The sequence below is a fragment of the Aethalodelphis obliquidens genome, unplaced genomic scaffold (genome assembly GCF_003676395.1).
Source record: "Aethalodelphis obliquidens isolate GAN/ISIS:26980383/991018 unplaced genomic scaffold, ASM367639v1 scaffold54, whole genome shotgun sequence".
In the NCBI taxonomy this organism is placed as follows: Eukaryota; Metazoa; Chordata; class Mammalia; order Artiodactyla; family Delphinidae; genus Aethalodelphis; species Aethalodelphis obliquidens.
Window position 1 is genome coordinate 2,169,375 of NW_020837998.1, and position 23,382 is coordinate 2,192,756.

The 23,382-nt window shown below is 35.2% G+C and overlaps 1 protein-coding gene across 1 annotated transcript in view; it reads left to right on the top strand.

The window, feature by feature from the left end:
- KLHL4 (kelch like family member 4) overlaps positions 1 to 23,382 on the top strand; it is a 114,672-nt gene that overhangs the window by 69,345 nt on the left and 21,945 nt on the right. Inside the window, exons 6-9 of the mRNA XM_027086063.1 lie at positions 3,416 to 3,602; positions 9,615 to 9,839; positions 11,514 to 11,676; positions 13,436 to 13,648. Of these exons, the coding sequence (XP_026941864.1) occupies positions 3,416 to 3,602; positions 9,615 to 9,839; positions 11,514 to 11,676; positions 13,436 to 13,648 (788 nt within the window). The remainder of the gene's footprint in view (positions 1 to 3,415; positions 3,603 to 9,614; positions 9,840 to 11,513; positions 11,677 to 13,435; positions 13,649 to 23,382) is intronic.

Consider the following 23,382-nt stretch of genomic DNA (forward strand, 5'->3'; position numbering starts at 1 on the left):
TATATATATATATATATATATATATATATATATATATATATATATATTCTATTTCAGGTTCTTTTCCATTATAGATTATTACAAGATATTGCCTATAGTTCCCTGTGCTATACAGTAGGTCCTTGTTGTTTATCTATTTTATAGTTAGTAGCGTGTATCTGTTAATCCCAAACTCCTATATTATCCCTCCACCTCTTCCCCTTTGATAACCATAAGTTCGTTTTCTACAACTCCGAGTCTGTTTTGGTTTTGTAAATTAGTTCATTTGTATCATTTTTTTTAGATTCTGCATATAAGTGATATCATATGATATTTGTTTTTCTCTGATTAACTTCACTCAGTATGATAATCTCTAGGTCCATCCGTGTTGCTGCAAATGGCATTATTTCATTCTTTTTAGTGGCTGAGTAATATTACATTGTATATATATACCACATCTTCTTTATCCATTCATCTGTCCATGGACACTTAAATTGCTTCCATGTCTTGGCTATTGTAAACAGTACTACTATGAACATTGGGGTGCATGTAACTTTACAAATTAAAGTTTTCTTCTTTTCCAGATATATGCCCGGGAGTAGGATCGCTGGATCATATAACTCTATTTTTAGTTTTCTAAGGAACCTCCATACTGTTCTCCATAGTGACTGCACCAATATACGTTCCCACCAACAGTGTAGGAGGGTTCTCTTTGCTCCACACCCTCTCTTGTATTTATTTTTTGTAGAGTCTGTTTCTTTTTTGCTGTGTTCACTAGTTTGTTTCACTTTTTTTAGATTCTACGTATAAGTGATAACATACAGTCTTTGTCATTGTCTGACTTATTTCTGAGGATAATACCCTCCAGGACCTTCCTTGTGGTTGCAAATGGCAAATTTTCATTCGTTTTTTATGGCTGAGTAGTATTTCATTGTATAGAGTGTGTGTGTGTGTGTGTGTGTGTGTGTGTGTGTGTGTGTATATATATATATATATATATATATATATATATATATATATACCACATATGGTGAGTGGGGCTATGTCCCTGCTCAGTTAGTTACTTCACCTGAGGCATGCCAGTACTGGTGCCTATAGGCTGTTGGGTGGGGGCAGGTCTGAGTCCTAAGGCTAATAAGCTAGAGGGAGGATTCCAAAATGGCCCTTACCAGGGCCAGTGTCCACACGACAGAATGAGCTCCCACAAATGACTGCTGCCAGTGTCTGACTCCAGGGTGAGCTCTGGTTGCCTATTGCCTTTCCTGGTGACTCTCTAAGATCAGCAGGTAGATCTGACACAGTCTCCTTTCAAGTTACTGCTTCTGTCCTGGATCCCAGAGCATGTGAGATTTTGTGTGTGTCCTCTAAATATGGAGTCTCTATTTTCCACAGCCCTCTGAGTCTCTTGAATGTAAGCCCCGCTGGCCTTTGAAGCCAAATAGTCTGGTTGCTTGTCTTCCTGGTGCAGGGCTCCTGGGCTAGGGAGCCCAATGTGGGGCTTAGACCCCTCGCTTTTTGGGGAGAACCTCTGCAGTTGTAATTATTCTCCTCTTTGTGGGTCACCCACACCGGGATTATGGGTCTTGACTATATTGTGACTACCCCTCCTACCCAACTTGTGGTTCCTTCTTTACATCTTAACTGTAGATGATCTTTTCTGGTAGGTTCTGGTCTTTTTCATCAATAGTTATCCTATAAATAGTTGTAATTTTTGTGTGCCTGGGAGAGGAGATGAGCTCAGACTCTTTATTCTCTGCCATCTTTGGAACTCCCAGTACATATTTACTCTTAAGCCGGGGCTTCTTTGAAACTCAGTTTCTCAGGCCCCCACCACAGACCAACTGAAATGATTTATTTGGTTGAGGCCAAGGATTCTGTATTTTAACAAGTTCTCCAGATGATTCTTAGATATGCAAAAATTTGAAATACACTGGTGTAAAGGATCAGAAGCCCTTAACTTTATAATGCTATTAAGTCTATATGACATTCTTTCAGCAAAAGGCTTAGTTGGACTTTTCTTAATTTATTGGAATAACAGGAAATATCCAGCTGAAACACACAACCAGTGGTACCTTGGCCTCCCACTCCTGAGTATGCCTAGAATGTGGGATTGTGTGAACTTTTCCTGATGATGGTAGTAGTGGGTAATCTTATACAAATATTCTAGAAATGAAATACATGAAGAGACTGGTGATAAATATCTGAAGAATATTTTTGAAAGAAAAAAAAATTACATAGCCTAGTTTTCAAACCTATTTGCTACAGCGTATGCATTAAGGAAATACCTGGGGTCTCATCAGCCAAGTCAAAACAGTGATCCATCAGGGATAAAAAGTGGGGTGAGAACAGGGTTGAGGTTAACCAGTGAAGAACAGGAAATTTCAGGGGGAAGTTTTATGGGGTAAGATTAGTATGTCCATTCCAACAATCTTCTTGCTGTTCCTGTCAATTCCTATGATACTGTAGACTCCAGACTCCAAGGAACCAATCTAAATGACCCTTGGAAAATTCTGAACAAGACTCTTAACTTCTCCTCAACTCATCTCAAGAAGAATACTTTACCTAGCTTTTATCCCATTGAATTAGGGTCATATTAGCTGCCGGGCAATAATGGTTAGAAAGGATTGATCTCATATACTATTGATGATGAATCACCTAGTTACTAATACATGTACTTTACTGGTGTACACATGTACATGTACAGATAAAAAGCACCTGCTTCATGCTTTGATTTGATGATAAAGATGCAGCCCCCATGGTGATATTATTTTTTTAATTAATTAATTTATTTAGGGCTGCATTGGGTCTTCGTTGCCGTGCATGGGCTTTCTCTAGTTGTGGTGAATGGGGGCTATTCTTCACTGTGGTGCACGGGTTTCTCAATGCGGTGGCTTCCCTTTGTTGAGGAGCGCAGGCTCAGTAGTTGTGGCAAACAGGCTTAGTTGCTCCTCGGCATGTGGGATCTTTCTGGACCAGGACTTGAACCCAAGTCCCCTGCATTGGCAGATGGATTCTTAACCACTGTGCCAACAGTGAAGTCCTGATATTATTTTAATTGCGCATGTTTGTGCCATCTCCCCTAAATCAACCAAAAAGGTGACTGCTTCTCTAGCGGGGCAGGAGACACTTGCTCTGTGCAGACACAGCCATTCACTTTGCTTTCAGTAGCACATTTTATGAGTGCTTTTTCACTTTCACTCCTGGAGATTACATGTACATACTCAAAAGAGGAAAAGTATGTCAAATAAATGTGCATTAATAAATTAGCTACTACCATGAGGCTTTTAATGATAAAATATGTTACTAAGTAACTTAAAATATTAAATAATAACACATACATTAGAATTAGCTTGAGTTTTCTCCAAAGTTATATAAATGAAAATGCTATTTCTAATGTTTTCTCTTTACTTCATATACATGCATCATTACTTTTCAGTTACTGGCAGATCTTGAAAACAGTTCCATGTTTACTGGTGATCTTGAGTGTCAGAAGCTCCTGATGGAAGCTATGAAGTATCATCTCTTACCTGAGAGAAGACCCATGATGCAAAGCCCTCGGACGAAGCCTAGAAAATCAACTGTGGGAGCACTTTATGCTGTGGGAGGCATGGATGCTATGAAAGGTAACAGGAACAAATTAATTATTTTAGAAAGTATCATTCAAAAAAGATGTATTCTCAACACCCTCTAAACTATAAGGGTGGTGTTAAAGCTATATATAAATGTCTGCATCTAAAGCTATTTCTTATAAATAAGGTAATATAAATATTGTGACCTCCTTTTTTATTCTTACCTTATGGGATAAAACCCTTTCATTAGTGTTTCCTCAACTCTTAATAGGTACTTTTCCCTTATGACAGCAATATTTATTTATTTATTTATTTCTCTCAGGATACATTTAATTTCTTTTTATTGAAGTATAGACTTACAATATTATATTAGTTTCAGGTAAACTACATAGTGATTCAGTATTTTTGCAGGTGGTACTCCATTATAGGTTATTACAAGAAAATGGCTATAATTTCTTGTACTATACAGTATATCCTCATTGCTTATCTATTTTATACATAGTAGTTTGTATCTGTTAATCCCATACCATTAATTTGTCCCTCCCTCCTTCTCTATCACCTTTGGTAACCACTAGTTTGTTTTCTATATTTGTGTGTCTGTTTCTGTTTTGGATATACATTCATTTGTATTATTTTAGATTTCACATATAAATGACATACAGTATTTGTCACTCTGACATTTCACTAAGCATACTATTGTCTAGATCCTTCAATGTTACTACAAATGGCAGAATTTCCCTCTTTTTGTGGCTGAATCCTATTCCACTGTATATATACCTCATCTTTTTTATCCATTTATCTGTTGATGACACTCAGGTTGCTTCTATGTCTTGGCTGTTGTATATTATTCTGCTGTGAACATTGGAGTGCATATATCTTTTTGAATTAGTGTTTTCATTTTTTCTGGATATATGCCCAGGAGTGTAATTTCTGGATCATATGGTAGTTCTATTTTTAGTTTTTTGAGGAAACTTCATACTGTTTTCCATAGTGGTTGTACCACTTTACATTCCCAGCAACAGTGTAGAAGGGTTCCCTTTTATCCACATCCTCTCCAACATTTGTTATTTGGAGATTTTTTGATGATAGTCATCTGGCATGTGTGAGGTGATATCTCATTGGAGTTTTGATTGCCTTTCTCTAATAATTAGCAATGCTAAGCATCTTTTCATGTGTTAGTTAGCCATCTGTATGTCTTCATTGGATAAATGCCTATTCTGCCATTTTTTGATTGGTTTTTTTTTGATATTGAGTTGTATGAGCTATTTATATATTTTAGATATTAACCTCTTGTAGGCCACATCATTTGCAAATATTTTCTCCCATTCCATAGGTTGCCTTTTCATTTTGTTGGTGGTTTCCTTTGCTGTGCAGAAGCTTTTAAGTTTAATTAGGACCCACTTGTTTATTTTTGCTTTTATTTCTTTTGCCTTAGGAGACAGAACCAAAAAATATTGCTATGATTTATGTCAAATAGTGTTCTGCCTGTGTTTTTTTCCTAGGAGTTTTATGGTTTCAGGTTTTACAGTTAGGTATTTAAACCATTTTGATTTTATTTTTGTATATGGTGTGAGGGAGTATTCTAATCTCATTGCTCAGTTTTCCCAGAACCACTTGTTGAAGAGTGTCTTTTCTCCATTGTATATTCTTGCCTCCTTTGTCATAGATTAATTGACCATAGGTGTGTGGACTTATTTCTGGGCTTTCTATTCTGTACCATTGATCTATTTGTCTGTTTTGGTGCCAGTACAATGCTGTTTTGATGACTTTAGCTTTGTAGTATAGTCTGAAGTCTGGGATGGTGATACCTTCAGCTTTGTTCTTTTTTCTCAAGGTTGCATTGGCAATTTGGGTTCTTTTGTGGTTCTTATGGGAACAATTTTTAAATTTCAGTATTTGCTTTGCAACATAAGATATTTTCATGGAAAACTTAAAGATTTACTGTAAACGGAAGGGATGGGGTCCTCCAAATTTGTTTTTTGACAGAAATAGGAGAGTGGTCTCTAACTTCTTGTTGTCAATTTCCAGATAGTTGCTCAAAGACCAGTTACAAATAAACTTGAAATGTTGATAACAAGATCAGCAATTGCATCCTGGAATAAAACAATGATTTTACAAAAGAATTTCAACAAATAGGAATAAGGAAATATTTCTGAAGCCATCATTCTACCTTGAATACTTCTTAGAACTTGTTTTTCTATAGTTCTGTCTTTTTACACTTGATTTCTCAGTCTGTAGACCCATGTTTCCAAAACAATGTGGCAAGGACTTTGTAATTAAGAATTGGCAGTGTAGGAAATAAGATCAACCACTTAAAATTTGCCAAGTCATACATAGAAATGTTTTGACACCTTGTAGAAAATGTTGCAAAAGTCAAAGTCCTGTGCTTCTGGAAACCGATTCTTTCTTTTGGTATGTGTAACTGGAAATTGGAAGACCATATAGGAGACATGTCAATTAATAATAAACCTATAAAACAAAAGCTTGCAAATGCAGTTATTTCCAAAGTAGTAGAGAAACGTCACAGAACTAGTGTTCTTCAGAAAATAACAAATACAATGAAATATTATAATTAATTTCAAATCTAGTAATGATATTTTATTGCATTTTGTTGAATAGAATTAACATTAACAGCATTTAAAAGGTGTCTTATTTGATATTTATATAAAAAGGTACTAAGTACAAAATGCAAGCACAGCTATGCTTAGTTTCTGATTAAAAAAAAATGCCTAACCTGCAGAGTGAGAAATGGAAAACTTTGTGTTTATTGGTTTGGTTTTCCTGTTTGTTACTATTTTTGTTATTTTTTCAGGTTCCTGTTTTTTAAGTTAATATTACACAAATGAATGTGTTACACAAGATGGTAATAAGTATCTACAACTCCTTATTAGCTTACAGAAATGAGTGAAATGTGAGCCTATGATCCCTTGACTCTATTACCACAGTTTGATATGGAAGGAAGTAAAACCATCATTTTGAGACTCTTGGAATACCTATTGTATGGAAATATAAAAATGTCTATGGGAAGTTGCAGACAACTACAATAATAGTAAAAACTATTATTTTTGAATACCTGATCCTTGATTGGCATTTTGCAAACATCATTTCTAATCCTCACAATAATGCTACAAGATAGATTTTATTACCCCAGTTTTGCAGATGAGGAGACTAAGGTCCCTAAGATTAGATAGCCAAGCCAAGGGCAAACATCTAGAACTAAGGGAAAGGGAATTATTACTCAAATTTTGTCTTCCTTTTTGCTATACTGCCACTATTTTAGATGAAAGAACAACAACAACAACAAAACTGACCCCTCTCTTTGAGGGTTTTAGAATATATTTAAAATTCAGGGTGAGCACTTAGGAGCAAAAAAAAAGAAAGAAAGAAAAGAAAGAAAAAAATAAGTAAAGCAAAAACATTAAAGTGGTAGCATTTATCTGTATAAATGAATGTTACATTTAAAAACATATCAATTTACATTCTTAAAAAAATTTCTATATGCATGCCTTTTCTTACAGTGTGTTGTTTCACTTATCTTTTTAAGATACTTTTTGAACTTTCACCTTTTGATGTTTAGGAAATACAGTACTTCCTCAGTCTTTAATTACCTTTCTGACTCATACAATTAACTTGGAATTAGTTGCTAAATATAGGTATCAGACAAGTGGCTGGAGTTAACTATAACTCCTACCGTGTATATTAAAAGATTCATCAAAAAATTCTAAGTATGATCACAGAGTCAAAAATTTTAAATGGTCAAATGGTAAACTGTGGGCTTTTGTGAATACAAGGTTTTCAGTAACCTTTCATTTATTATAAACAATGAATTCTGAGAGACAATATGGCAGGGCACAAATTAAAAGTTAATATAGTGATTTTTATTTCATTTTAAAAATAGATGGAGGAAATCACTACATCAGATATATTCACAGCAGGAACTATCATGTTCCAAACAATACTACAAAGTTTGGCTGGTTTTGTTCTCTCTTGAATAGATCATAAGTTAGGGTTGAATAGGAGCTTTGAAATGAAATAAAAAACAATATTTGCAAAGTTTAAGTGTAGAAGATCGATATACACAGAAAAATTATGAAGTGAGTCCTAAAGAGAGAGATTAGTAAAAACAAAAAAATCTAAGTTTTCCCATCAAATATAGAGCTGCCATAATAAGCTACCTAGAGGATTTACATTTTGATTAGTTGGAGCAATTGTGGAAGTAGGCAAATGGGCTAAAGAAATTTTCAGAATTCAAGATACAGAACTACAAGTCATATATATTCATAGATGCAAATAGTAGATATGGGGTAAATTTATCTTTTATATTTTATCTAATGTCTGGAAAAAATTAACTTGTCATGAAGCAGCCTTCATCATTTCAATGTAAATCTTCAACATACAGCTGATTTATGTAGCCTTCTACAATTTCCTAATTACTTCACCATTAATAACTCCATAATCTTAATAATTAGTGCACCCTAACCTTCATTTCCTAATCTAAATTGGCTTCTTGGTAAATTCCACTAATGAAAAGAGTTCAAAATGAAAAGTTAAAATAGAAAAGAGTGGATAGGAAGACAGATGTGGGAAGATTGGAATGAAGAAGTGGAAAGATATGAAAACAGATAGAGAAAATTGACTGCTTGACAGAGTGAAAGTAGATGTGAGTTTGTTTGTAGGTATTCCAGTTGTAACAGTATCATCCAGAGACATTTATTATATAAAAGCTAGGTGGTGTTATTTGACCTCTCAGCAATAAATATAGTCAATAGAGTGATTGCTATCTGTAAATCAGCATTCAGCCAAATCCACATTGTCAATGAAAGATGCAGGGATTAAAGAGAAAGAGTAAATGAGTGCCTGTATATTTGCATGTTTTTATTGTGAAAATCCAAACTCTTGAGACAAAAATACTTATAGTGCACTATTCACCAGAAAAGACCTAAAAAGATATAAACACTGTTTCCATTAGTCCAATATAAAAAGAAAAACTTTCAGAAGCAGCCATAGACATAATATACACTCTGCCTAAATCCTTCTACTGTAGCCTTATAATTTGCCAGTGAAAAGGCTTCAGATATTAACTGTTTTCATCTTAACTAATGGATTATATTTTCTCCACAAATCTCCCAGTAGAACAACAGAAGTGTTTTTGCTTATTCCTATGGTTAGCATTGTGAAATTGGGTTGAAATTCCCTAAATCTGTCACAAGCTGTCTTAGGTACGCTATGAATGTGAATCGTCTAACTCTTTCATTTCTTACTTTGGTAATTAGAAACTTTCCTGTTGTGCAGAATCAATTTTTATTAAAAAATAACAGCAGCTATTGTTGATGACTGGTAAAAAGCATTGCCTACAGGAGTAATAATTTATTATGAAGTAGTGACAATTTACTATGGCAGTAGTGACAGTATACTCTGGTAGTAAACTTGATATTTCAGTAATTGAGTAGAAAATTGAACTTTTATTAGCACATAAAGAAGGTAATACCTCAGAATTGCATTATTAATTATAATACATAAATAATATGAATATAAATAATTATGTTATTAATTATAATCCTTTGTGTTACCATCATGGAACATTAAGTGAATCAACGCTGAAGTTCCATTTAAAAGGAATTTTCATTCCTGTTCTTTTAGTCGTTTGTATTTTAAATCAACCCACACACACACCAAACTAAAAATAAAAGGTCATAAATTAGTATATTGAATGGTTATAGGTATGTAAACAGTCAGTAATAGATTCCAAAGTAATTTTTGGTTGTAAAATATGGTGTTTGACACCTGTGTTAGTACTACCAATAGCTTATTGTAGCCATTATAAGCATATAAACTATATATATTAAGTAAACTATTTTATTCTGACTCCTCCATTTGGATTCAGAAGTGGTGAAATATCCTTACCTTACCTCCCAGGTTGGAGAATCATCTGGGCTACTTATTTTAATTTGAGTTGCAATCACTGATCCTATGCTATAAATGATAGATACATAAATATAATATGAATGATGCCAATTAAAATTTTTATACAAGCAGTTTTTACCATTGTTCAACATTTTTTAACAGGTACCACTACAATTGAAAAATATGACCTCAGGACCAACAGCTGGTTACATATTGGCACCATGAGTGGCCGTAGGCTTCAGTTTGGAGTTGCTGTTATTGATAATAAGCTCTACGTCGTGGGAGGAAGAGATGGTTTAAAAACTTTGAATACTGTGGAATGTTTTAATCCAGTTGGCAAAATCTGGATGGTGATGCCTCCCATGTCAACACACAGGCATGGCTTAGGTAAGAGCTTAATGTTACATAGTTTCTAAAGAATGTACAGTTAGTAGAGCTTTTTAAAAATTAAATTAAGCTGGAATACACTAACTGATATGTATAAAATAGATAACTAATCAGAACCTGCTGTATAGCACGGGGAACTCCACTGTAGAGTAGAAACTAACACAACGTTGTAAAACAACTATACCCCAATTAAAAATAAATAATAAAGGTCATCCATCTGAAAAAAAAATTAATTAAAATAAAATTAAGCTGCACATCACTGAGATTTAGCCAAACGCTTAGTGAAAATGTTTCCAAAATGCTGAAAAGCATAAGCAAATGATAAAAGACTGTGAAAGTTTTTCTTGTTTCAGATGTCATACTTGCTATAATCCTATCTCCATTCTACCGATATTTTAAAGGGGTCCCACTTCAGGAAGGATAAAAACTTTTAGAAGGAATACATTGTTGAAGAGCACGAAACTACAACAGGGAGTTTTTTGTAAACTCAATTTAGAGAAAAGAACACTTGATAATGGAGAGACATTGTTTCTTTGTTTCATTGTTTCAAGGGACTAGTTTCTAGTGTCCCTTCACATAAGAAGCAAAACTATATTTAGGCAAAAGCCTTAGGATACAGTTTGAAGGCAGAAATATTTAGAAAAAAAACACTTTGGTTGAGAGTAGCTCTAAATTATACTTAATCCAGAGGTTCCAAAAAAGTTTAAGAAGGAATGGAGACTTCTGGAACAGTGGGGAACTTTGATTCTCCTGTGTATTTGTCAAGTTATATCTTTCTTCATGCTAGACTCCGTACGATTCAATAACAGAGTTTCTTAAAAAAAAAAAAAAGCTGAACAATTGCATTGTTCTTTAAGAACTGAATTTTACACAGATAAAGCATGCCATATCCAGGACTGGTATTATTTGCCCCAAAATATCTGATAAATTATCTATATCAAATGATAGACTATGTAATCATTCAGCTCAGTTCTGTCAGTGTGATGTTTAGAAAACATATCTTACAGAGAAATCAGAGCAAATTGTTAAATTCTAATTGATATTACTAAAGAGATAGGAGAGGTGATGAGGGTATACCTCTGAGAGGCGGATTGAGATGGTGAAGAAGGTAAGGTGGGGAGGAACCAGTTACGTGAATTCCCAGAGCAGATGAGAAACAGAAAGGGGCTATTTATAGTATCTACTGGAACAAATTTCTAACTAAACCTCAAAAATCCTTGTCTACTTAGTTATCTCATGGGAATTTTTTTATCCCTATAATAAAAATCAGGGATTAGAAAGACCTATCACAGTTAGCCTACAATTCTAAGATTCATCTAAGATTCAATATCATACCTCATCTATCACTTACATTTGAAAAATAACTTTGAAATTATGCCAGAAAACAAATCAGCTTCCCTTTTCTATTAATCCTGAGAAAAGTTGTGTCCCACTACTTCCTTTGACTTCAGCATTACAACCATGATACCCTAACTATGCCTGAAAATTTCCTAGGGTTAAAAGACCATATTAATTTTTATATCAAGATCAGTAAATTATTAATTAAATGATTATTTACAAAACCATTTAAGAGATACAAACAAATTTTTAAGCAGTCAGTTCCTTGAAAAATGAAACAACATCCATTGTGTGTGGCCTACCTAGGTGAGCCCTCATGCTATTTTTACACTTTAGGCGTAGCCACACTTGAAGGACCAATGTATGCTGTTGGTGGTCATGATGGATGGAGTTATCTAAACACTGTAGAAAGATGGGATCCTGAGGGACGTCAGTGGAATTATGTGGCCAGTATGTCAACTCCTAGAAGCACCGTTGGTGTTGTTGCATTAAACAACAAGTGAGTAAACTCAAGCATGCATGCTTTTGCTCCCATTTCATGTGGTACAGCACTTCAGTGATGTGATCCACCAATCAATAAGCATTCCTGGTGACCAGGACATCCTAGCTGTTGATAGTAGAAGGCCTTTGTTGGAACTCTCCCTTCATTTTGATGGAAAATATTTATCTAAAATGGACATTTAATTAAATATCCTGTAGTCCTTTGCTACTCCAGTGTGGTCCTGAGACCAGTAGCATCAGCATTACCTGAGATCTATTTAGAAATGCTGAATCTTAGCCCCAGCCTAGACCCCCTGAATCAGAATAGACATTTTAACAAGATCCTCAAGTGACTTGTGTGTACATTAAATTTGAGAATCAAACAAGTTCCAATCTTACCCTCAGGAAGCTACCATTTTTTACATTATAACTTATTCTTGACTTATCAAAATTTTGGTAAGTCTTTGTAATAGGCCAAGTCTCTTTGTTCTTTATCATTCACTCTCCTGAGTATTTTAGAATTACAACTAGTACCACCTTTCTGAATCTTTCCCTCTTCCTGATCGCTTGCCTATAAGAGAAGCTAATATATTGAAACCCAATGATGTTAGAGGTTTCTACGAGCTTGAATTGTTCTTCTTGCAGGTAATTATGTGCTTTCTGACAAGGAACCTTTGGAGATAATGACCAGCATATAGGAAAGACTTGAATGATGAAAAATTCAGACACCAGGATGGGTCAGTGGCAGGAGACAGCCTTGTATGTCTGTACTGACTATGCATATGCATAAAGCCAATATCTCATCACATAATTGGGTTCAGTAGAAATTTCAATACAATTTCAAGTAAAATTCAATTTCAATTTTAGCACCTTGTGCAAGGAGCAGGAAATGTCTATAGTTAAGAGGAGACCCAGACTTACAGTGTCTTAGAGATTAAAATTCTCCTAAATCTGATTATCTCTTGCCTAACCTGAATGATATCAGGCGACTCAGTAGCAATCTCCTACCTTTTACAGAAGAAGCTGAAATCATCGAATCTGACTAATTTAATTTTGTCTTTCTGACTTGCTATTGTTCACAATTGAGCATGAAGGGCAATTATAGACATATAGTTTAATAAATGTTTATCTTCTTTATTGATGCAGGATTAAATTTAAATTAGATTAAAAATACTGCTCATCAAAAGAATTGGCATTTAAAATTTATGAAAGAAATGTCATAGCCAATATATCTTTCTAGGAAAAAAATCTGGTTTCTAGGTTTTATTCTATTCCCCTAGTTACTTATTAAATTAATATCTTCTTAGTTACAAATTTTTTTTACACTAAATAAAATAGTTCATAGAAAACAACAGGGATTCTAATGCTAAGCAATTAAACCTAGCTAAAATTGTAAGGTTGCCATAGTTGGGTTTTGGAAACATCTTACCTTTCTCTAAAAATGTTTAGCTTTATTGAGGTTTAACTGACAAATACTACCAACAATTTTGAAATCTCCCTTCTTTCTCTGTACTTCACTTCCAGTGGGATCCTTTAATCTATTATATCATGTCAAAGTAACTTTCACAAAAATGATGAAACAGAGAGGTTTAGGGTAAGGTAGACCTTAACAAATGCCTTTAGGTAACTATCCATTCACAAATTCAGGCCATTCACTGTGAAATACTAAGGGAGTAGAACACACAGTTCAATGCTTTGCACAAGGTTCTGTCACTTTCATTCTATGCACAAATTTACACACACACACACACACACACACACTTCTGTCTTTTTTCTAGGCTATATGCTATTGGTGGACGTGATGGAAGTTCCTGCCTCAAATCTATGGAATACTTTGACCCACATACTAACAAATGGAGTCTGTGTGCTCCAATGTCCAAAAGACGTGGAGGTGTGGGAGTTGCAGCATACAATGGATTCTTATATGTTGTTGGGGGTCATGATGCCCCTGCTTCTAACCATTGCTCCAGACTTTCTGACTGTGTGGAACGGTAAAATATTCCTTTTTATTCATGTATTTATTTGGTTATTTGTTTTTATCAGAAATAAGAAGGATTTTTAAGCTACCAGAAAGTAGTCTTACAAATAAGTATTAATTCTTACAGCGGTATAATCCTTTGTAAAGTTGTACACTTACTCCTAGGCCTGAAATATTGTGAAGAAATCCTCCTTATGCATTCCAGATTCATCATAAGAAATGTATAAAAAGAATGTGTTGTTTTATCATTTGATAGTCACCCTATAAAATGAGACAAAAAAATGTAAGAATAAATAAATTTTATTACAAGCTATGTCATTCAACTATTTACCAGCTCAAATCAAAATAACTTTACTGTTTTGAAAACAAAATCAATCCTCAAAGGATGAAGGCTTATCACTACAAAATAAACTGAAAGATTTCCCAAAGAGAAGTGTTAATAATATTTTGAACAATGACTCTATTGCATTAAGTATTTAATTTCCCAAAGGTAATTTCTTTGAATGGGAGACATTCATCTGGACAAATAAAGCGCACTGTGTTTTTTTAAATGTCAGTCATATTACTTTGTTGTTTTACCATTCATATTCCCTTTCAAGATAGAAAAATATATATCTATATGCACAAACATAACAGTTGATAATATTAACCATGTTCCAGTGACAAATTTACAGTCAGTAAAGTTATCAGAATTCAGAAGACAGAGATCAATACGAATGGAGTCCTCAAGGGAAATTCATGAACAAGATAGAATTTGTACTTTGTAGGCATAAAAAAGAATGGAGGGAATTTCAGGTCTAGGAAAAAGCACAGCCAAAACCCTGAATATAAAGGAGAAACCTTCATAGATATGAGCAGAGACTTTAGGTTGAAACAATTTGGAAGAACAATTCAAAAACACAATTAAGCACCAGATTTTCTGATAGCCTGAAATGTCAAGGTGGAAACTTTTGGATTTCATCTTGTAGGCAAAAGGATAATTAAATTTGGAGAAATGGAATATCACAAAGAAAATAATTTGGGGGAAATTGATTTACAGTGATATGTAGGATATAATGTAGGGAAAAAAGACTAAAGGAAAGAATACGAATATTATTTTTTCTTCTGAAAAGCATAATCGATGATGTTAATACTTCATTTCTTATAGGGAATAATTGATTTATGATAGACTTTTTCCTTTTTTTTCTGTTTTTTAAAGTTTAGTCATAAGTGACCAGCTCCCTGCTACTCAGTGTATATCTGGAATGTTTTTCCTGAGATTGGATCTTAAGAGATGCAAACAAATTTTAATTTAACATTATGCAAAACATAAAAGAGTTCAATTACTGTCTCAATATATAATATATTATAGTCAAATATATATGACACTGAGATTATCCACATCAGTTTTCCCCAAAGTTAGCAAAGTAGTAGTTGATCACCTCTTCATTATGCTAGATATTTTTAGTGTGGCAAAACATACATCACATAAAATTTACACTTTTAACCATTTTTAACTGCACAATTCAGTGGCATTAAATACATTTACATCGTTGTGAAAACATTACCATCATTCACCTCCAGAAATATCTTTTTCATTTCCTCAAGCAGAAACTCCATCCTTATTAAAAAACAAATCCCCATTTTTCCCTCACCTCAGTCACTGGCAGCCACCATTTTACTTTCCTTTTCTATGAATTTCATAATCCTAGGTACCCCATAAAAGTGGAATAATACATAATCCTTTTGTGTCTGGCTTATTTTACTTAGCCTAGCAATAATTGTTCAAGTCTCATCCATGTTATAGCATTTATCCAAATTTCCTTTCCTTTTAAAACTGAAAAATATTATATTATATGTACATACAGCATCATTTTCTTTATCCATTCATTTGTCAATGAACAAATGTGTTGCTCCACCTTTTGTCTACTGTGAATAATGCTGCTAGGATATAGGTGTACAAATATCTGTTTGAGTCTTTGCTTTCAATTCTTCTGGGTATATACACAGAAGTAGAGTTGCTTTATCATATGGCAATTCTATTTTTAAATGTTTTATTTTTAACATCATTATTGGAGTATAACCATTTTACAATGGTGTGTTAGTTTCTGCTGTATAACAAAGTGAATCAGCTATACGTATACATATATCCCCATATCCCTTCCCTCTTTCATCTCCCTGCCACGCTCCCTAGACCATCCCTCTAGGGGGTCACAAAGCACCAAACCGACCTCCCAGTGCTGTGCTACTTCTTCCCACTAGCTATCTATTTCACATTTGGTAGTGTATATATGTCCATGGCACACTCCCACTGTGTCCCAGCTTACCCTTCCCCTCCCCATGTCCTCAAGTCCATTCTCTACATCTGCATCTTTATTCCTGTCCTGCCCCTAGCTTCTTCAGAACAATTTTTTTTTAATTTAGATTCCATATATATGTGTTAGCATACGGTATTTGTTTTTCTCTTTCTGACTTACTTCACTATGTATGACCGACTCTAGGTCCATCCAACTCACTACAAATAACTCAGTTTCATTTCTTTTTATGGCTGAATAATATTCCATTGTATATATGTACCACATCTTCTTTATCCATTCATCTATCAATGGACACTTAGGTTGCTTCCATCTCCTGGCTATTGTAAATAGTGCTGCAATGAACATTGTGGTACATGACCCTTTTAATTATGGATTTCTTAGGGTATATGCCCAGTAATGGGATTGCTTGGTTATATGGTAGTTCTATTTTTAGTTTTTTAAGGAACCTCCATACTGTTCTCCATAGCAACTTTATCAATTTACATTCCTACCAAAAGTGCAAGAGGGTACCCTTTTCTCCACACCCTCTCCAGCATTTATTGCCTGTAGATTTTTTGATGATGGCCATTCTGACTGGTGTGAGGTGATAACTCATTATAGTTTTGATTTGTATTTCTCTAATGATCAGTGATGTTGAACATCCTTTCATGTGTTTGTCAGCAATCTGTATAACTTCTTTGGAGAAATGTCTATTTGGGTCTTCTGCCCATTTTTGGATTTTTTTGTTTTCGTTTTTTTGAAATCGAGTTGCATGAGCTGCTTGTATATTTTGGAAATTAATCTTTTGTCAGTTGCTTCATTTCCAAATATTTTCTCCCATTCATAGGGTTGTCTTTTCATCTGGTTTATGGTTTCCTTTGCTGTGCAAAATCTTCTAAGTTTCATTAGGTCCCATTAGCTTCTTTTCCTTTTTATTTAGATTTCTCTAAGAGGTGGGTCAAAAAGGATTTTGCTGTGATTTATGTCTTAGAGTGTTCTGCCTATGTTTTCCTCTAAGAGTTTTGTAGTGTCTGGAATATAAACATTTAGGTCTTTTATCCATTTTGTGTTTATTACTGTGTATGGTGTTAGGGAGTGTTCTAATTTCATTCTTTTATGTGTAGCTGTCCAAATTTCCCAGCAACACTTATTGAAGAGGCTGTCTTTTCTCCATTGTATATTCTTGCTTCTTTTATCAAAGATACGGTGTCCATATGTGCGTAGGCTTATCTCTGGGCTTTCTATCCTGTTCCATTGATCTATATTTCTGTTTTTGTGTCAGTACCATACTGTCTTGATTACTGTAGATTTGTAGTATAATCTGAAGTCAGGGAGCCTGATTCCTCCAGCTCCATTTTTCTTTGTCAAGATTGTTTTGGCTATTTGGGAACTTTTGTGTTTCCATACAAATTGTGAAAATTTTGTTCTAGTTCTGTGAAAAATGCCATTGGTGGCTTGATAGGGATTGCATTGAATCTGTTGATTGCTTTGGGAGTACAGTCATTTTCACAGTGTTGATTCTTCCAATCCAAGAACATGGTGTATCTCTCCAACTGTGTGTATCATCTTTAATTTCTTTCAGCAGTGTCTTATAGTTTTCTGCATACAGGCCTTTTGTCTCCTTAGGTAGGTTTATTCCTAGGTATTTTATTCTTTTTGTTGCAAAGGTAAATGGGAGTGTTTCCTTAAATTCTCTTCTAGATTGTTCATCATTAGTGAATAGGAATGCGAGAGATTCCTGTGCATAAATTTTGTATCCTGCTACTTACCAAATTCATTAATGAGCTCTAGTAGTTTTGTGGTAGCATCTTTAGGATTCTCTATGTATAGTATCATGTCATCTGCAAACAGTGACAGCTTTACTTCTTCTTTTCCGATTTGCATTCCTTTTATTTATTTTTCTTCTCTGATTGCTGTGGACAAAACTTCCAAAACTATGTTGAATAATAGTGGTGAGAGTGGGCAACCTTGTCTTCTTTCAGATCTTAGTCGAAATGTTTTCTGTTTTTCACCATTGAGAATGCTGTTGGCTGTGGGTTTCTCATATATAGCCTTTATTATGTTGGGTTAAGTTCCTGCTATGCCTACTTTCTGGAGAGTTTTATCATAAATGGGTGTTAAATTTTGTCAAAATATTTTTCTGCATCTATTGAGATGATCATATGGTTTTTATCCTTCAATTTGATAATATGGGTATCACATTGATTGATTTGCATATGTTGAAGAATCCTTGCATTCCTGGGATAAACCCCACTTAATCATGGTGTATGATCTTTTTTATGAGTTGTTGGATTCCGTTTGCTAGTATTTTGTTGATGATTTTTGCATCTATGTTCATCAGTGATATTGGCCTGTAAATTCCTTTTTTTGTGAAATCGTTTTCTGGTTTTGGTATCAGGATGATGGTGGCTTCGTAGAATGAGTTTTGGACTGCTCTTTCTCTTACTATATTTTGGAAGAGTTTGAGAAGTATAGGTGTTAGCTCTACTCTAAATGTTTGATAGAATTCGTCTGTGAAGCCAACTGGTCCTGGGCTTTTGTTTGTTTGAAGATTTTTAATCAGAGTTTCCATTTCAGTGCTTGTAATTGATCTGTTTATATTTCTTCCTGGTTCAGTCTCAGAAAGTTGGGCTTTTCAAAAATTTGTCTATTTCTTCCTGGTTGTCCATTTTATTGGCATATAGTTGCTTTTAGTGATCTCTCTTGATCCTTTGTATGTCTACAGTGTCAGTTGTTACTTCTCCTTTTTCATTTCTAATTCTGTTGATTTGAGTCTTCTCCCTTATTTTCTTGATGAGTCTGTCTATTTTTTTTTATCAATTTTATTTATCTTCTCAAAGAATCAGCTTTTAGTCTTATTGAACTTTGCTACTGTTTCTTTCATTTCTTTTTCTTTTATTTCTGTTCTGATTATTATGATTTCTTTCCTTCTGCTAAGTTTGGGTTTTCTTTGTTCTTCTTTCTCTAATTGCTTAGGTGTAAGGTTAAGTTGTTTTTTTGAGATTTTATTTGTTTCTTAAGATAGGATTTTATTGCGATAAACTTCCCTCTTAGAACTGCTTTTGCTGTGTCTTGTAAGTGTGGAGTCATCGTGTTTTCATTGTCATTTGTTTCTAGGTAGCTTTTGATTTCCTCTTTGATTTCTTCAGTGATCTCTTGGATATTTAGCAGTGTATTGTTTAGTCTCCATGTGTTTGCCTTTTTTCCAGTTTATTTTTCCTGTAATTGATATCTAGTCTCATAGCGTTTTGGTCAGAAAAGATACCTGATATGACTTAAATTTTCTTAAATTTACCAAGGCTTAATTTGTGACCCAAGATATGATCTATCCTGGGGAATGTTTCATGAGCAGTTGAGAAGAAAGTGTATTCTGTTGTTTTTGTGTGGAATGTCCTATAAATATCAATTAAGTCCATTTTATTTAATGTGTCATTTAAAGTGTTTCCTTATTTATTTCCATTTTGTATGATCTGTCCATTGGTGCAAGTGGGGTGTTAAAATCTTCTACTGTAATTTTGTTACTGTTGACTTCCCCTTTTATGGCTTATGTATTTGGGCTTATGTATTGAGATGTTCCTATGTTTGGTGCATATTTACAATTGTTATACCTTCTTCTTGGATTGATCCCTTGATCGTTATTTAGTGTCCTTCTTTGTCTCTTGTAGCAGTCTTTATTTTAAAGTCTATTTTGTTTGATATAAGAATTCCTACTCCAGCTTTTTTTGCTTTCCATTTGCATGGAATAACTTTTTCCATCCCCTCACTTTCAGTCTTTATGTGTTCCTAGGTCTGAAGTGGGTCTCTTTTAGACAGCATATATACGGGTCTGGTTTTTGTATCCATTTAGCCAGTCTGTCTTTTAGTATGAGTATTTAATCCATTTACATTTAAGGTAATCATTTATATGTATGTTCCTATTACCATTTTCTTAATTGTTTTGGGTTTATTATTGTAGCTCTTTTCCTTCTCTTGTGTTTCCTGCCTAGAGAAGTTCCTTTAGCATTTGTTGTAAAGCTGGTTTGGTGATGCTGAATTCTCTTTACTTTAGCTTGTCTGTAAAGTTTTAATTTTTCCGTTGAATCTGAATGAGATCCTTGCTGGGTAGAGAAATCTTGCTTGTAGTTTTTTCCCTTTCATCACTTTGAATATATCCTGCCACTGCTTTCTGGCTTGCAGAGTTTCTGCTGATGGTCAGCTGTTAACATTATGGATATTCCCTTGTATGTTATTTGTTGCTTTTCCCTTGCTGCTTTTAATTTTTTTTTTTGTATTTAATTTTTCATAGTTTGATTAATATGTGTCTTGGCGTGTTTCTCCTTGGATTTATCCTGTATGGGTCTTTCTACCCTTCCTGGACTTTATTGACTATTTCCTTTCCCATATTAGGGAAGTTTTCAACTATAGTCTCTTCAAATATTTTCTCATTCCCTTTCTTTGTCTCTTCTTCTTCTGGGACCTCTATAATTTGAATATTGATGCATTTAATGTTGTCCCAGAGGTCTCTGAGACTGTCCTCAATTCTTTTCATTCTTTTTTCTTTATTCTGCTCTGCGATAGTTATTTTCACTCTTTTGACTTCCAGTCACTTTTACTTTCTTCTGCCTCAGTTATTCTCCTTCTAGAGAATTTTTAATGTCATTTATTGTGTGGTTTCTCATTTTTTGTTTCCTCTTTAGTTCTTCTATGTCCTTGTTAAATGTTTCTTGTGTTTTCTCCATTCTATATCCAAGATTCTGCATCATCTTTACTATCATTACTCTGAATTCTTTTTCAGGTAGACTGCCTATTTCTTCTTCATTTGTTTGGTGTGGTGGGTTTTTACCTTGCTCATTCATCTGCTGCATATTTCTCTGTCTTCCCATTTTGCTTAACTTACTGTGTTTGGGGTCTCCTTTTTTCTGGCTGCAGGTTCATAGTTCCCATTGTTTTTGGTGTCTGCCCCCTATGGGTAAGGTTGGTTCTGTGGCTTGTGTTGGCTTCCTGGTGGTAGGGACTGATGTTTATGTTCTGGTGGGTGGGCCTGGACCTTATATTTCTGGTGGGCAGGGCTGCGTCTGGTGGTGTGTTTTGTGGTATCTGTGAAATTAGTATGATTTTAGGCAGACTTTCTGCAAATGGGTGGTGTTGTGTTCCTGTCTTGCTAGTTGTTTGGCATGGTGTGTCTAGCACTGGAGCTTGCTGGTCATTGACTGGAGCTGGGTGTTAGCATTGAGACTGAGATCTCTGGGAGAGCTTTCACCATTTGATATTACATGGGGCCAAGAGTTTTCTGGTGGACTAATATCCTGAACTCGGCCCTCCCACCTCAGACTCTCAGGCCTCACACCTGGCCAGAACACCAAGACCCTGTCAGCCACACAGCTCAGAAGAACATGTAGAAAAAAAAATAAAATAAGAAAATAAAATAAAGTTATTAAAATTAAAAAAATTAAAAAATATTGAAATAAAAATAAAAACAGTTTAATAAAAAATATGAGAGCAACCAAACCAATCAACAAATCCACCAATGATTACAAGCACTAAAACCTATACCAATATAAACATGAAATTAGAATCTAGTCAGTCGCATACAGCAAACCCAAAGTCAACTGTTGCTCCCAAAGTCCACTGCCTCAATTTTGGGATGATTCATTGTCTATTCGGGTATTCCACAGATGCAGGGTACATCAATTTGATTGTGGAGATACAAACCACTACTCCTGAGGCTGCACAGAGAAATTTCCCTTTCACTTCTTTGTTTGCACAGCTGCTGGTGTTCAGCTTTGGATTTTGCCCCGCCTCTGCAAGTATGTCACCCTTGGGCATCTGTTTTTCACGAAGACAGGAGGGAGTTAAAGGGAGCAGCTGACTAGGGGACTCTGACTCACTCAGGCAGGGGGAGTCAGGGGTACGGAATGCACAGTGAGCCTGTGGTGGCAGAGACCAGTGTGATATTGTAACAGACTGGGGCATGCCATGTGTTCTCCTGGGGAAGTTGTCCCTGGATCATGGGACTTTGGCAGTGGTGGGCTGCACAGGCTCCTGGGAGGGGAGGTGTGGATAGTGACTTATGCTTACACACTGGCTTCTTGTTGGCTGCAGCAGCAGCCTTAGAATTTCATGCCTGTCTCTGTTGTCCAAACTGATAGACGTGGCTCGCGCCTGTCTCTGAAGCTTGTTTAAGCAGTGTTCTGAATCTCCTCTCCTCGTGCACCCCAGAAAAATAGTCTACTGAATCTTAGGCATTTCCAGACTTTTTCCCATACTCCTTCCCAGCTAGCTGTGGCGCACTAGCACCCTTCAGGCTGTGTTCACGCAGCAAACCCCAGTCATTTTCCTGGAATCTGACCTCTGAATCCCGAGTCTCAGCTCCCAGCCCCCACCCGCCCCAGCAAGTGAGGAGACAAGCCTCTCAGGCTGGTGAGTGCTGGTCAGCACTGATCCTCTGTGCGGGAATCTCTCTGCTTTGCCCTCTGCACCTTTAGCTGTGCTCTCCTCTGTGGCTCCAATGCTTCCCTCCCGCCCACCCCCCATTTCCACCAGTGAAGGGGCTTCCTAGTGTGTGGAAACTTTTCCTCCTTCCCTGCTCCCTCTCAGAGGTGCATGTCCCATCCATATTCTTTTGCCTCTGTTTTTTTCTTTTTTCTTTTGCCCTACCCAGGTACATGGGGAGTTTCTTGCCTTTTGTGAAGTCTGAGGCCTTCTGCCACTGTTCAGTAGGTGTTCTGTAGGAGTTGTTCCACATGTAGATGTATTTTTGATGTGTTTGTGGAGAGGAAGGTGATCTTTACGTCTTATTCCTCTGCCATCTTGAAGGTCCTCCCTATTTTTAAATGTTTGTGGGACCACCATACTGTTTTCCATTTCAGCTACACCATTTTCTATTGCCACCAACAAAACAGAAGTATTCAGATTTCTGTACATCTTCACCAACATTGTTTTCTTTTGTTTTTCATGGCTATCCCAATGGATTTGAAGTAGTACCTTTTTGTGGTTGTGATTTGAGTTTCTCTAATGATTAGATATGTTGCACATCTTAACAGGTGCTATTGGCCATTTTTATATCTTCTTTATAGAAAGGCATATTCCAGTCTTTTGCCCATCTTTTAATCAGGTTGTTTTCCTTTTTGCTGTTGAATTATAGGAATTCTTCATATATTCTCTATATTAACCCCTTGTCGGATATGTGATTTGCAAATTGTTTCTTTCATTCCATCAGTTGCTTTTTCATTCTGATGATAGCACACTTTGATGTGCAAATTTTTATATTAAATCCTATTTATCTATTTTTTTCATACATTGTACTTTTAGACTCATATCCAAAAGATCATTTCAAATCCAATGTTATAAATAATTTCCCCTATGTATTCATATAAGAATTTTACTGTTTTAGGTCTTATGTTCAGGCCTTTGATCTGTTTGAGTAAATTTTTTATATATGGAGTAGGGTAACAATCCAACTTCATTATTTTATATGTGGATATCCCGTTTT